The sequence below is a fragment of the Notolabrus celidotus genome, chromosome 13 (assembly GCF_009762535.1).
Source record: "Notolabrus celidotus isolate fNotCel1 chromosome 13, fNotCel1.pri, whole genome shotgun sequence".
In the NCBI taxonomy this organism is placed as follows: Eukaryota; Metazoa; Chordata; class Actinopteri; order Labriformes; family Labridae; genus Notolabrus; species Notolabrus celidotus.
In genome coordinates this window covers 7,739,230-7,754,355 of record NC_048284.1, presented here as the reverse complement: position 1 = coordinate 7,754,355, position 15,126 = coordinate 7,739,230, and the positions used below count along the sequence as shown (strand labels likewise).

The following is a 15,126-nucleotide window of genomic DNA, read 5'->3' as shown; positions in this document are numbered from 1 at the left end:
GGAAAATCATGTCACGATGGTTGACAATGAATCCGCACCAAATATTAATATTTATGTGACCAATTGTGGGGGAAATTTAATTGTGAAAAAAGGAAAAACACAATACTATTTATTTCTATATTATTGATTATATTACAAAATTAACATATCATACCATAATTAACTACAAGGGCATACAGAGGGCACTTTTTTTTAACATTGAACTCCATGGAGGGGCATCCAGGGGACACTCTTTTATGTTTTACACATTTGAGGGACATCGAGAAGGCACTTTTTCATGCATTTTCCACTGAAAGAGCACCTAAGAAAGCAATTTTTAATGTTTTATCTACTGCAGTGGAATCCAAGAGGGCTCTCTAGCATGGTTTCATTTGGACATGAGACCACTGGGGGGGGGGGGCGATCGCCCTCCCTGAGTACACCACTGAAGAGTCGTGCCTTAGCCTTCGGTTGAGTTGCCCATGAATTAAAAATTATGGGTTGAAATTATTTACCTACCAGTCTTTTTTACAAGAACTGGCAAAATTGACAACCGATTGTGTGTGAAGGAGTTATTTGTTTATTTTTGTATTTAGTTGTTTAATTAGTTTACAAATAATAAGTAGTATTAGTTGTTTGATTTTTCTTAACTTTTCTTTTTATAGTTAATTTATTATATTTATTATTTATTTTTATATTTATATTTTTGTGTATTTAGTATTTCGTTTGTTTGTTTGGTGATTAGGAGGTACTGTGGGCACCTGAGGTTATTAAGGTAGGTAGGTGGCAGAAGGCCAGTATGCACCTTGGTGGGCCTCTGTTTTTTTTTTTTACCAGAGCAAGAGAGGCAGCAGGAGCCATGATCTTTCTTTGTTCATTGTTTGCTTGCTTGCTATCCAAAAATGAACCTTAAGAAATGCTAAACCTTTGCATGGACATTAGTCCTTTTTTTTTTTTTTGGCCTGCGTACATTACATCCCCAAGGTGCATCAGTGACACTTTAATTATGTTTCATTAAAGTTTGAGTTTGACATTTTGATTATTGAGGTTTTAAGACAAATGGTCACAACAGTGTGTGTGTGTGTGTGTGTGTGTGTGTGTGTGTGTGTGTGTGTGTGTGTGTGTGTGTGTGTGTGTGTGTGTGTGTGTGTGTGTGTGTGTGTGTGTGAAGTGTTTTAATTAAGCCCTTAAAATAGTTTAAATACAAAAACCAGGTTCCTCTATTTTCACTTTGTGGATATTCATTAAATGCAACTTTTTATTTTGGTAGTTCAATTTTATTTAAAAAAATACAACAAACAAAAATGAAACAATAAAAATAATGCTTTCAATTTAACCTTTAAACAGCTTATTAGGGGCAATTTCTGTAGCTTTTTGTTGAACATATTATGAAGTACCTGAGGCATACTTAAAGGTGCATGACAACAAATAAATATTACACTGTTAGTAAGCAACAAATGAAAAGTACTTGTCTTTTTCTGTAGACTTTATGCTAAGTTTAAGAGGTAAACTGCAATGAGATACAATTTCCAAGTGTTATGCAAGCACTGTTAATACTATAACAAGTCCAGATATAGCTCATTACAAACACGGAATGTATGAGAAATGTATGCCTTTTACAGTTTATACACTATGAGCATTATTTACATCAACAACAAGCATGCTATGACTGAACCTTATTTACACATGTAGTAAAAATCTGAAAATGTCCCAAAGTCTCCAGGAGTTTAGTCCATGTGTGAACACTAACAGCTGAATGATTCACTCTGAGTTTAGAGTCAATTTGAGAGTGCAACAGGTTTCAGTATGTCCTGTTGGTACTGTGAATACATCTGTTTACATGCTGTATTATTATTAAGGTAAAAAATGACATCAAAGTGTCAGACTGTGCTTTTACCCACCATGTAATATATATTGTAAACATGACAGCATCCTTTTCTTGTTATGACCTGCTTCCCGAGACCCCATCCTCGCCTGACAGCATTGACCTTATGCTTCACAAACTTTACAGACATGTGCGAAAAGACAACTTTGAAAATTTCAGTAGCAGGCTGTCCTGGATTTGTATAAAATGAGACTCAGGAGCTTTGCCAGAGGGGAATAGTTACATCTTGAAAATGTGCTCTGCAAGAGTTCTAAAAAATAAAGCATATGTTTGATTTATGCTTGATCTTTATGACTGTTTCAAAGCAACAAGTGAAATACATAAAGAAAATATTTGATGTAACATTTATTACCAGTTTTATTAGGTTTAGATAAATAAAGATTAAAGGGATATTTCAGTTATTCTGAAGTGCGGGTGTATGAAATTTGTAATTTGAGTAACTGCCAGGAGAAACAGCACACAAGCTAGGCTACAGTTTTCTGCAGATGGGGCCGAGTCTGCCACTTAATTTAGCTAATTTTGAGAGACTCCCAACCCAAGCACTCACCTCGGTTTAAGTATATGCTCTACTGAGAATTTTTCCAGCACCTACTCTTCCACCAGAAAGCCTTTTTGTTTTTTTACTAATTGCAGATGCAACACAGACATGCTCTTTCGCTTGCAGCGCACTGATCAGCTGTTTGGGTCTGCAGACTTCAAACAGACAAAAATACAACCAAACCAAATAATGATTGATTCTGGTAGAGCCGATGACTAGCTGTTTGCTGTGGACACATGTGGGCACCTTTATGAGTTGGAGGAAAAAAGGGATTCCATGCACTGAAGGAAAAAGCAGAGAAACTTCTGCACTATATGGAGAGCTGGAGAGATCCCGAGTTACCTGGTGGTAACTTCATTCAGAGCTGATCGGCTGGTCTTGTCTCTTTGTGTCCTGTGGTTTGGTTTCTATCTCTTTCAGCTGTCCTTTGCCTTTGGCAAACATGTCCAAAGTGACATACACAGTGGGTGTTTCAGTCTTTTCTTGCTGTGTCACTGCAACATGTTTACCCTGTTTGCTGGTCCTCTGTGCTAGAGCTTGCACCGAGCTCTGACTTCGATATGGGCTGGACTGGTTGCTCTCTGAGAGAAGCAGCGCTGTGGATTCTCCTGAGGTTGATGGATACATCGTCTCTACAGCTTCACCTGGACCTTCATTCTGCGTGTCTGCTGCTGGAACTACATCAGGGACTGTGTATTCCACTGTTTGGCTGGTAAGATAAACCATGGCTGGTTTATCTTTACAGTCTGTAGGTTCAATAGATGTTTGTGATCCTTCTATTTCTTCTGGGTAGACTCTGTCACACCAGCTTTCACGTGGATTACTGAATGGTAGGGGCAGTATTGTTCCCTGAGGACACCAACAAAGAATCAAATACAGCCAACAGAAGGACAAAATGTGACACCTTTTGAAAACAAGCTCATTCAGTGGATTACTCTGGAAATAAAACAAAAGTTGGTGGGGTGAATTCCTAACACTTCCTGTTTACTTATGTGTGAGCCTTAATTTCCAAAGGTCAAAAAATGTAAATATACCCTTAATGCAAAGAGTGCATACATTTATCAAAGACAATGGGAGGGTATTTAAAGCAAACTAACAATGCTAAGCTCATTTTTGTCTCAATATATTCAAAATTTGATGAGTTTCAGGCTAAACTGTGCACCTGGAAATGCATGAGAGGGTCAAAATCATTACAAATTTACATAAGATACTCATGTTGAATAAAATGTAGGATAATAATTGAATCATATTCTATCTCTGAAATATTACATACTCAAAATAATGTTGTTTTTTATCAATTCATCTTTGTTTCAGCTCTTACTTAGAGCCAATATTTACAGTAATTATCAAATTAATTTAAAATAAGCCAATTGTTTTCATTAATCACTATCTCCTCAATAAAACAGCACCTGTTAGATTCTCTAAATAATCTAAAATCTAAACATCTCAGTCCATCAGCCGCTACAGTTTACCTCTTGACAACTTGCTGATGACCACAACGCCACAGAGCTGAGTCCAGGGTTAGGTACCGGCTTCTCCTTGAACTTCTTCCACCTCAAAGGACACATTTTTGGATCAATTTGTGATGTAAAAAACCTTGACAGGTTTCTATTGTATGACCGTGATATCAAGTGCAGAACATCCCAAACTCTAACTTACTGAACAGCACAGCATACTCCAAGGATTAACAGGAGAACCATAGTGAAGCCTCCACAGATGAGGAGAGCTGTGAAGAGTCTTGGGTCTGTTGGAGAACGAAATGGAGTTTGTTTAGCAGAAGAACACCTTCCAAAATAACTGATGGATGGAGAGAGGAATCATAAATAAAAAGGTGGATGCTGATATCGAGGAGTGGATGAAGTGATGATGGATGGATGAACTAATAGACAGATAAATACATGATGTTGGATGGATCAATAAATGAATGATGGATATATACATTGATAATTGATGGATGGATTATAATATAGTAAAATAAATTGGGGAATGTCTAGAGTGATGGATGGAAGATGGTAGATGGAAAACATATTGATGAATGGATGAATGGATGGGCAGATGAAATTGGGGGGGTGGATTCAAGTAGGAGTGGAGGGATAAATGGATGAAATGACAGATACTTGACAGACAGTTGAAGGGTTGGAAGGATACATACATTGATGAATTGATGGATGGATGGATGGATGGATGGATGGATGGATGGATGGATGGATGGATGGATGGATGGATGGATGGATGGATGGATGGATGGATGGATGGATGAATTGATGGACTGATGGTTGCATAAGTTGGTGTTTGGATAAATGGTTGGATTGATGAATAGAATGGATGGATGGATGGATGGATGGATGGATGGATGGATGGATGGATGGATGGATGGATGAATGGATGGATGGATGGATGGATGGATGGATGGATGGATGGATGGATGGACATACAGATGAATGGATGGATGGATGGATGGATGGATGGATGGATGGATGGATGGATGGATGGATGGATGGATGGATGGATGGATGGATGGATGAATTGATGGACTGATGGTTGCATAAGTTGGTGTTTGGATAAATGGTTGGATTGATGAATAGAATGGATGGATGGATGGATGGATGGATGGATGGATGGATGGATGGATGGATGGATGGATGGATGGATGGATGGATTGATGGACTGATGGTTGCATAAGTTGGTGTTTGGATAAATGGTTGGATTGATGACTAAAATGAATGGATGGATGGATGGATGGATGGATGGATGGATGGATGGATGGATGGATGGATGGATGGATGGATGGATGGATGGATGGATGGATAGATAAGTGTTTGGATGGATGGATGGATGTTTGGATTGATGGGTGGATAAGTGTTACGATGGATGGATGGATGAAACAATGGATGATATTGTTTGAACTTATAGCTGTTTCTTGGAGAGTCATAGCTGACTCCACATTCCACAGATATGCTGAAGCATGCTTCCAACACTAGTGACGCAACTGTCTAAACTGGTTCAACACACTCTGACTGCCAAAAATATCAGTGTGGAAAAAGTAACACCTCTGACTCAGAGTTTATCTAGAATGTTAACAACAAGATCAAACAAATCCTGAATGTAGAAATGTGTTCCTGGAAACCGTCCTTCTATGAAATCATGCTTATGAACCTGCATCTGTGAGTCATTTCAGGCAAGTATGAAACTTTTCCATGATTTCTTTAGATTCCCTTGGCATTACCTATGGCTGAAGTGTGAGTAAAATTAGTGTTTAGTAGAGTACTCACCGAATCTCTTGGTTATAAACAGCCACTCACTGCTTTGGGTAGTCCCAGTGAGAGCTGTGGCTTTGACGTAAACATGGTAATGGGTGTTTGGAGTCAGATTTTTCAAAGAGATGTTCCGCCTTGTGCTATCTAGAGTGACATCTAGAAGAAAAACAGGAGAGAAATGCCATAAAAGGAGAAAGAAAATGAATAGCTTGTGCAACTTTCAGGAGTCCTTACTGAGCTGTGGTCTTTTCTGCGTGCTGAAGAAGACCGTGTATCTGACAACGACTCCTCTGCACTCCACCTGCGACTTCACATCCCAGCTCACGATGGCACTTTTGTCATAAGCCTGAACATTGATGATGGTGACATTTGCGGGATCTGTATGGATAAGGTTTCAAAATCAGACCCAAAGAAATGACACCTTTTTACAAACTTTGAAAAAATCTGGACTGTGTACCTCCAACACTCGAGCAGATCTGAAGAGCTTGTGTGCTGTGACCTGTCTTTCCATTGAAGAGGGGAGTTACTGTGATGTTGTAAGGCTTCTTGTCCCGCAGGTCTGTGGGGAAAAAGAAGATTCATATGAAACTCTCTGACAGTAAAGTGTGATTGTTAAAACACCTGAATGCCACGACAATGTGACACTTCTACTTCTGGTCTTCTTTAGCTTGTTAGCCCATGAGCCAAGTTGAGCTTTCCATTTTTAGTGTTTTCTGAAAGGCTGGATTTTTACTTTTCTGAAACACTGCCAGTAAAGAGATGAGACCAAAAAAGGGCAAGATGCATCCATGGTCCAATGGGAATGCACATATTTTTCAATCAAACGTTTGTAAACAATCAAATAAAACTTGCAAAGGCCTGACTGGTACCTTCAGTTTTTAGATAGATAGATAGATAGATAGATAGATAGATAGATAGATAGATAGATAGATAGATAGATAGATAGATAGATAGATAGATAGATAGATAGATAGATAGATAGATAGATAGGTGTTTTGATGAATGGAGGGTTAAATTACTAGATTGGATGGATGGATGTTTGGATGGATGGATGGATGGATGGATGGATGTTTGGATGGATGGATGGATGGATGGATGGATGGATGGATGGATGGATGGATGGATGGATGGATGGATGGATGGATGGATGGATGGATGGATGATGGATGGATGGATGATGGATGGATGGGTTGATGTCTGTATGGATGGATGCTAGGGTGGATGGGTGGATGGATGGATGGATGGATGGATGGATGGATGGATGGATAAGTGAGTGTGTGGATGGGTGGACTGATGGTTGCATAAATTAGTGTTTTGATGAATGGAGGGTTAAATTAATAGATTGGATGGATGGATGGATGGATGGATGGATGGATGGATGGATGGATGGATGGATGGATGGATGGATGGATGGATGGATGGATGGATGGATCAATGGATCAATGGATCAATGGATAAGTGAGTGTGTGGATGGATACTTCAATAGGAATTGTATTACCCACAGGAGATAGCTTTGGCCCTCAATACTTTTTGAGGAACCAGAAAACTAGAATGGGTGCTAGAGGATCAATTTAGCTAATTTTTGTTGACAGTGACTTACTGTGGACACAAGGGACACCTTTATGATGTCTTGTAGCCAAACTATCCCTTGTTACCAGGATTTTTGTGAGTGTGTTTGCATTCTGGCATGGAGCTGGATACAGCTGCTAGCATGACTAAATATTTCAGAGATAGCTACTCTGTGCAGCATGCTTTGAAAAGCAGCTTTCAAAGAGCCTCTCCCACTATTGCATTCTGTTGTTCACATGAAATGTGGCAATAACACCTGTATCAAGATTGAATTCAGTGCAAAGGAAATAGGATAAAACCACAACTCCTATCTCATCTCTGCACAGATAGCAAATCTAGTCAGGAAGTGGGATTGAATGTTGCATTATTGGTTTGGGAAAGTTACAGAGATAGATAAATCCTCCCTTAATCTGAAGTTAGGAGGGCGTAAAAGTAATGACTTCTGAAGTTGTTATACCCTCTAATAAGCATCTCTGACAGGATTTCCAGGTAGGTTTAGTCATGCTGCATTGTTTCATTGAAAGTAATCAGACAGGGCAGACTCCAGTGTATCTGTCTCTGTGAGACATGAGTCACTGTTTATGAAAATTACTGTGATTTTTCCCGCTAATGCATTAAGCAGAAGCTCATAAAGGTCTGTTCCGTCCAGCATTCCCATCAGCTCAGACAATAAAAAATATCACACAAATTGATCTGTCTGTCAGACACAGTTCAGTCACAGAGCATGAATCAGCATGGAGGTGATGATGACTCATGTTCCATGTTAAGTTCAATTACCCCTCTCTATGTGTGTTCTCTAACCTACCATTTAGTGTAATGTTTGTGTATTCGCTCTCCTTCCAGGAATATTGATTTCCATCATGGGTGTAGTCGATCATGTAACCACTGACAGGCTGAACCGGAGCCTTCCAGCTGACCAGAATAACGCCTTCCAGGGTTGATGTCTGGATGTCGGTAACTTGAGGGAGGCCTGCCAAACGACATCAAGTGAGAAGAAGTTAACAGCCTGATATTAGATCACTCACATGCATTTGCTGAAAGCATTGTTCCATTAAAATGTGTCACTGTGATGCATAAGCTGTGGTTGCTGTTTTGAGTATGCACAATCGATAGCATTTAGACTCACTCTCTCCAACAGCTGGAACATAAACAGAGTCCTGCACAGACAGGGCGTCATTTCGGAGCATGGTGAGAAGGATTCTGTGTGCATCCTGGTCCACATCAACATCACAAGTTGCATTGCCACACATGATAGTTTCAGTGTAATTTGCTCCAGTCATGTGTTTCTTTAAGGGAATCAGCTTGATAGTGTAGGTTAATGTGTCTTGGCATGTTGAAGGAATCCCCTGTGTGGATAGTGAGAACAAAAGAGGTTGATAAGTTATCTAAGGGGTCTGTCTTCTCTGTTGTTTTCGAAGTTAAAGTGCAAGTTTGGAAATGCTTTTGGAAATATGATTAGAAAAGCAGAGAAGGTCTTCCTTACCGTCCACATGACATGAACTTTCCTTGATCCTTCTTTCAGTGGTTTAGCGATGATTCTCCAAAGTTGCAGCTTCACATTAGTCACTGTATACGATTAGAAAGTTACCAAAAACTCACACAGAAATATACAGAATCATACAGCAATAAATTATATTAAGAAAATATTTTAGTCTTAGTCTGAAGCCAAAATTACCAATTAAAAAGCACTGAGAAGGAAATCTTGAGCTCATGGTAGCAGCTGTTTTTAGTTCCCTGATTTTTCCCAAGAATTTCATTTTATCCATTTATTGATTCTTTGTTCTTCTAGAGTTGGCACTTATGACTATTACCATGTGCTTGTAAATGAATTATCCTTGCGTTTGTAAAACATTTTGTGCGTCAGGCCTGGACTTTCTTATTCAGGAACAGTTTTTAATCTCTCATGAGTCACACAGAGTTAACTATGTATTGTACTGTGTGAAGATATCCACATTCAAGTCCAAACCTGAAAGTTAATCAGATTACATAACCCCGAGCTGCTAGTTTATTCCTCTACAAGCCAGTGATAATGTTACAGACTACAGACATCATCTATATTGAATAAGATCTGTTGTTCTACCTGCGATAGTAGTGATAGTGTAAACTATTTGAAAGAGCAGACTGATATTTTTTGTGAATAAGGGATTAAGTAACCTGATCTTTTCAATGCTAATATGGATTCATGCAGTCTTAACGTAGACCTTACTGTTCAGTCTCGTCAGAACTCTCTTCTCAAGGCTCCAGTCGCTCCAGGGAGCCTCGTCTAAAGCACAACGGACTGCAAATTTGTAGGTGTTGCAGGATTCCACATGTGCAATGGTTATGCTTCCTCTCTCTTCACATTGAAGAGTTTCATCAATCACCCTCTAAATAAATAAAACAGAAACATTTGGTCAGAAAAATGCCTTTTAAATTCTACCAAAGAATTAGAAAGCCCAACGCTTGACACATCCTAGCTTTGTTTTGTTGATATGAGATCCATGAAATAATGTGTCTCTTACCTCTGGAGATCTTTCAATGTTGGCCTAGAACAGATACACAAATGCCTGTCAATGAAAACATCCTAAAAATGTTCTTAAACTTAGCAAAAATAGAGGCTAGTGCTAGTTTTTACACTTTTTGTTTCCTTAGGGTAATAAAGATAAACAAACTGTAGTGTTCTGACAGTAGGAGATAGATTAGATCACAGCAAGTGCTGCTTCACTGTCACTTTAAATAAATAAATAAATAAATAAATGAATGAATAAAGCATATAATTCCCACATATCATTTCAAAATCTGAACCAGAAATACTTTATTCATCCATGCTAGCAAGTAAGTACTTTAAGTAGCTATTTTTTTAGTTATTTAATTCTTTACTACTAGCCAATTCTAATAATAATAATAATAATAATAATAATAATAATAATAATAATAATATATTTATTTAAAAGCGCCTTTCTCAACACTCAAGGTCACTTAACAGAAAGATTAAAACAATAAATAAACCAACGCGATAAAATAAATAAAACACAACAAGCAGAGTAACACCAAGTTAAAATGAGGCAGATAAATGAGATAGAGAATGCAGATTGAAACAGATGGGTTTTGAGTTTTGATTTGAAAAGGGGTAGTGAGTCAGAGTTTCGGATGTCTGGTGTGAGTGAGTTCTAATGCTAACAAGCTTTTGGTAACTTCGTTGCTAGAATCTAGAATTCCATCTAGAAGGTGTCTGGATGCTTAACGTTAGCTGTTGCCTGACCATAGCTAATGGCTTATCCTGTATGATTTCCTATGTTTGTGTAAGTGCAATTACTTTTAAAAGTGTAACCCTAGTCTAGGAGTAGGGAATTGAGTAAGGTTGTCAGATACCTGAACTATCAACATGAAACACAGCGGTACATTATGACAGCATTTAGCTCCCCACCATCAGATCTACTCTTTTGGTAACCTTTTCCATTTTGTTATTGATAACATCAGAATTCAATATAGATTTTACAGTTTAAAGTTTAAAAGTGGTGTCCAGTTAATAGTTAAAATAATCAATGACACATCCAAGTGATTGAAGAGTGACATACCTTGCTGTATTTGACTTGACAGGTACAGTTACCCACCATTGAGCTACCCATTTGGGTCCATTTAACCACCAGACGATCAGGGTGGGTGCTTACATCTAGCTTTGGACGCACAATTTTCCCTGAGGAACATGCAAAAAAAAACAATCAAACACAGAGAATTCTTTTTTGTTTCATATTTCTCAACAAAATGTACTTTGTTACTTACATATGTGAGATGGAGTGAATTCTTGAGTCTCAGAGTAAGTATCAAAAGCTGTAGAGTTAGCTCTCACAGTGATGCTGAAAGTCCCCAGAAGAGGTATTTTATCTAATATTTTACTATACTTGGCTGTGCATGTTGTTACATTCGAGCTGCAGATTTCACTCTGGGATTCATGTGACCAAGAGGAACTGAAGAAAAAAAAGAAACATGTTGAATGCCTTCATAAATTACCAATACATAGAATTATCAATGCATTTGTCAGGAAAAATGTAAACATACCTTAGTACAGTGTAGTTTGTATACTTTGAAGGATTAATCAGATGCTCCCAGTTGCACGTGAGCAGCTCTGGTACACCGATTATTCCCTGTGTCTCATAATCCAAGATGCAAGATATTTTGCTGGGTTTTGCTACAACAAAAGGAAGTCAGTAGATAAATACATATTCAATTCTGGACTGGTTGAGATAATACTTGAAAGAAAGCCATTTATGCTTGTTAGGTGATGCAAAAGCAGCTGCAGTATATATTCAATATGGGGTGCCCCAAGGCTCAGTGCTAGGTCCTATCCTTTTTTCCATTCACTTGCTCCTGTGTGGCCTTATACAAACATCCTATAATTTAGAGTGACTCAGATTGTCATCCTCAAAAGTATTAACCTTTGTCAACTTATTTATGTCTTTAGTTGTTTGCCAGGTAGTTAGCAGGATATTGAGTAGTGAACAGGTGGTTTTGCAAATAGGGATTGCTTCAGAGAGAGCAAGTCCTCTCCACAATTCAGATACTTAACCCCATCTAAAGTCAATATCTACATTAAGAACATTAAATCATCCTTACAAAATGTTCTGACGGTGGTGCCTCCGAGGACGTCCCGAGTAGCTGCACTGTGGCACAGCAGCGTAGCACTGCGCTCGGTGAAGTTCCTCAGTGACAGAACCGTGTGTGAGGAGTTAATGGCACTGGACTGGCTCTCATCAATCTCTGTGCTGTTCAGCGTCCAGAAGACCTTGCCATGGACACAAGGAGTTTGACAGACTATCTTGGTATCAGAGCCCACTTCAATGTAATGATCTTTAGGGACAACATTGCAGTTGTTCTCGTGTTGACCTGCAGGAGATAAGAACACTTGTACTGTTGTGCAGATAAAACAATTCGATTTTTTTTTTACAGTAATGGAATAACAAAAGGCACCATAGCACTGATTATTGACTCTCAAGCTAGTTCTTTAAACTGGATACACTCATCAGGACACAAAATATCTCTATGTAATCAAGCAAAGTGAAACAATTCCCTCTGATGCTCTACTCCCATGATGAGCATGTGTGAGTTGCAGTGGAGAGTGAGGGATCGTTCCTTTGTACAAAAAGTTATCTTATTTTAGCTTTTTAACACGCAATCATTAGCTTTGTGGATTTAGTGTTGCAGTAATAAGTGAGTGATGTTAGATTGGGACATAGAACTGTTAAAAGCTGAACTGTAAGACTATAAAAAAATGTGTTCCTTAGTCCCGTGTCTGACCACAACCACTGAGATTACAAGAAAACAAAACCTAATGACTCTGTAAGAATGTCCTCTGCAAACCCTTTCTCTGACTCTTGCAAATGTTAACCTCAAGTAGCCTGCTTTGAACACCTTGGATGAGCACATCTCTGCATTAATCACACAGCTAAAACTGTAACTGTCAAGTCATCCCAAAAATAATGTGTATGTATGTATGTATAATTTTTATTAATAGTAGTCCTGCAGCTTCTCTAGCTTCTCTATCTTCTTTATGGTGGTACTGCAAATCTCCTTTGTATCATAAAAGCCCTGGAAATAAAATTGAAAAGGATATTCCCTCCCTTAATTTGCAATAAAAACCCAACAACAGTAAAGTTCGTCAAATACAAGTGACAAGTCTGATCGTAAAACTACACAAAAAACATAATGGTTAATAATATTGTATTCTATTCTTCTAAAAGAGTGTAACGCTCCAAAAATCATAAAGAACAAATTCAATCTGCTCTTCATGCTTTCCCCAGAGTCCTAAACAGGGATTTTCTTTGTCTACCTTTTATGTGATAGGTCAACAAGAGACTTTCTTTTTTTTTTGCTATGATGAGAATTAAAAGAAATATTGTCATATTTGTACTCTAGAATATAAATAATTATTAATCAATCAAGCTTTATTTATAGAGCACCTTTCATTCAAGTCAAATGCAATTCAAAGTGCTTTACAGCGATCGAAAACAAGAAAGAAGCAGAACTAAAAGAATGGCAAGACATATTTAAAAAAAATATATATTGATTTTAAAACAGAGGCTAATGCAACAAAAATAAAATGTGTAATAATAATAATAATAATAATAATAATAATAATAATAATAATAAAACATTTAATTTATAAAAGCGCTTTAAAAGATTCTCCAAGCACTTTACAGGAAAATAAAATAAAATTATACAATAGAAAAGCAAAGGAAAACAGTGCAAAAAAAAAAAAGCAAAGAAAAGCAATGCAGCAAAATAAATACAAAACAAGAAAAAAAAAATCTATCAATTATAGTTTAAAAGCCTTTGTAAATAGGTGTGTTTTGAGTCCGGATTTGAATTTGGTGAGTGAGGGAGAGAATCTGAGGTGTTGGGAGAGAGAGTTCCAGAGGGTGGGGGCAGCAACAGAGAAGGCCCTGTCCCCCCAGGTTCGGTGCTTGGGTTTGGTGAGAGGGGTGAGGAGGCTGGCGTTGGCGTTGGCTTATTTAATTAAAATAAGTTAAAGCATCAAATTAGCAGAATATAAATAGTTCAATTAATAAATATAAAAGGGTAAGGATAAAATAAACGCAAAAAATATCAATAAAATTGAGTAGATAAATAATAAAAATAACCCAGAAAGTTAAAAATAATAAAATAATAAAATCAATATGAAGAATTAAAGTAATAAAATTGTTAAACTCTAAATAAAAGACAGACTGAATGATACGGTTTTAGTTTCTGTATAAAAGTCTCAAAATGTTGCAACAAGGACTTTGCGGTTTTTTAAATATATTGGAGAAAAATCATAATGAGCTTAATGCAGTTAACATAAATCATTATTTTGTATGTCCTTGTGTCCTCAACTTTAAGATCAATTTCTGACTGTAAATAATACTTATTAGACATTTGAATTAAAATGCTGCAAATTTACATTGTGCCTTGCAGAATTCATCCATCTATTGATTTAAACACATGATTATGAAACCAAAACAAAGCATTTCCCCAAATCCTCACTCTGACATATCAGACAGTCAGCAACATTTTGATCGGTCTGATTAAAGCAAGTCAAAAGATTTTTATTATCATGCTTTATACTGAACAAGAAATATCAAAAAGTTAAAGTTATAGTAATAGTAGTACTTACCTTTACAAACAGAGGCAATTACAATCAGGATGAATTGGACCAGATGAAGATTCATTTCTTTAATCTCAAAATAAATCGTCTTTCTGAATGCATCCAGAGCTGACGACCAAAGCTAAGATTGCCTATCGTCTAATCAGTGTCTGTAGTAACAGACTGTTCACCAAACAGCACTACATTTTCTTCACTAACTCTGCATTTTGGCCATCATGTAACAGGAACTGAAGCAAACGCTGAAATAAACGGGAGGTATTACTCAACTGGAAGCACAGCGAGCTGAGGGGAAGTGAAGTAACTTTGTCGACAGTCTGTGAAACTCAGATATTCATCCCCAGAGCCTCAGAAGAGGAAAGCGCTCAGCTTTAAGGGCTTCAGACGAGCTGCTCTGACGAAGTTATCAGGAAAAGCACATGACCGTAAGACGATCCATTTTGGGGGCAGATTTGGAAGCTCCAGATACAATTTAACCCAGTGCCAACATAAATGCAATGCAATCAGAGAAGAAGAGAGTGAGAACAAATATCGCTACTCAAGACACACCTTAATAGTTTTTTTAAGCTTTTATTTTGATTTTAATTTATTTTGATTTTATTTTTTTAACATTCTTTTTATTAAACATTTTCAAAATATTAACAGTCCAGCACAGTACATGTACAGGTTGTTTGAAATTAATATATTTTAATTTTAAACGTTTTACATCTGCTTTTACTCTCTCCTTCTATTGTCTGTTTTTAATGTTTATTTGAAGCACTTTGTTACTTGTATTGAAAAG

The 15,126-nt window shown here is 37.4% G+C and overlaps 1 protein-coding gene across 1 annotated transcript; it reads right to left on the bottom strand.

Annotated features, from left to right (window-relative positions):
• Nucleotides 1-1,249: 1,249 nt before the first annotated feature.
• LOC117823616 (interleukin-31 receptor subunit alpha-like) lies at nt 1,250-14,833 on the bottom strand. The gene is made up of 16 exons (XM_034698850.1): nt 14,358-14,833; nt 11,822-12,091; nt 11,267-11,396; nt 10,991-11,175; nt 10,786-10,904; nt 9,730-9,753; nt 9,435-9,594; nt 8,712-8,794; nt 8,355-8,574; nt 8,034-8,198; nt 6,117-6,218; nt 5,894-6,037; nt 5,675-5,815; nt 4,062-4,146; nt 3,875-3,956; nt 1,250-3,251 (listed from the first exon to the last, which is right to left on the bottom strand). Exons 1-16 carry the CDS (start codon nt 14,410-14,412, stop codon nt 2,757-2,759), a joined length of 2,460 nt encoding a protein of 819 aa, XP_034554741.1. The 5' UTR covers nt 14,413-14,833; the 3' UTR covers nt 1,250-2,756.
• Between the last annotated feature and the right edge of the window lie 293 nt (nt 14,834-15,126).

Coding starts and splice junctions, on each gene's coding strand:
- LOC117823616 (XM_034698850.1), bottom strand. CDS start 14,412: ATGAATCTTCATCTGGTCCAATTCATCCTGATTGTAATTGCCTCTGTT. Junction 4,147..5,674: donor GTTTATAACCAAGAGATTCG/GTGAGTACTCTA, acceptor GTTCTCCAACAG/ACCCAAGACTCTTCACAGCT. Junction 3,252..3,874: donor CATCAGCAAGTTGTCAAGAG/GTAAACTGTAGC, acceptor TGGTGTCCTCAG/GGAACAATACTGCCCCTACC.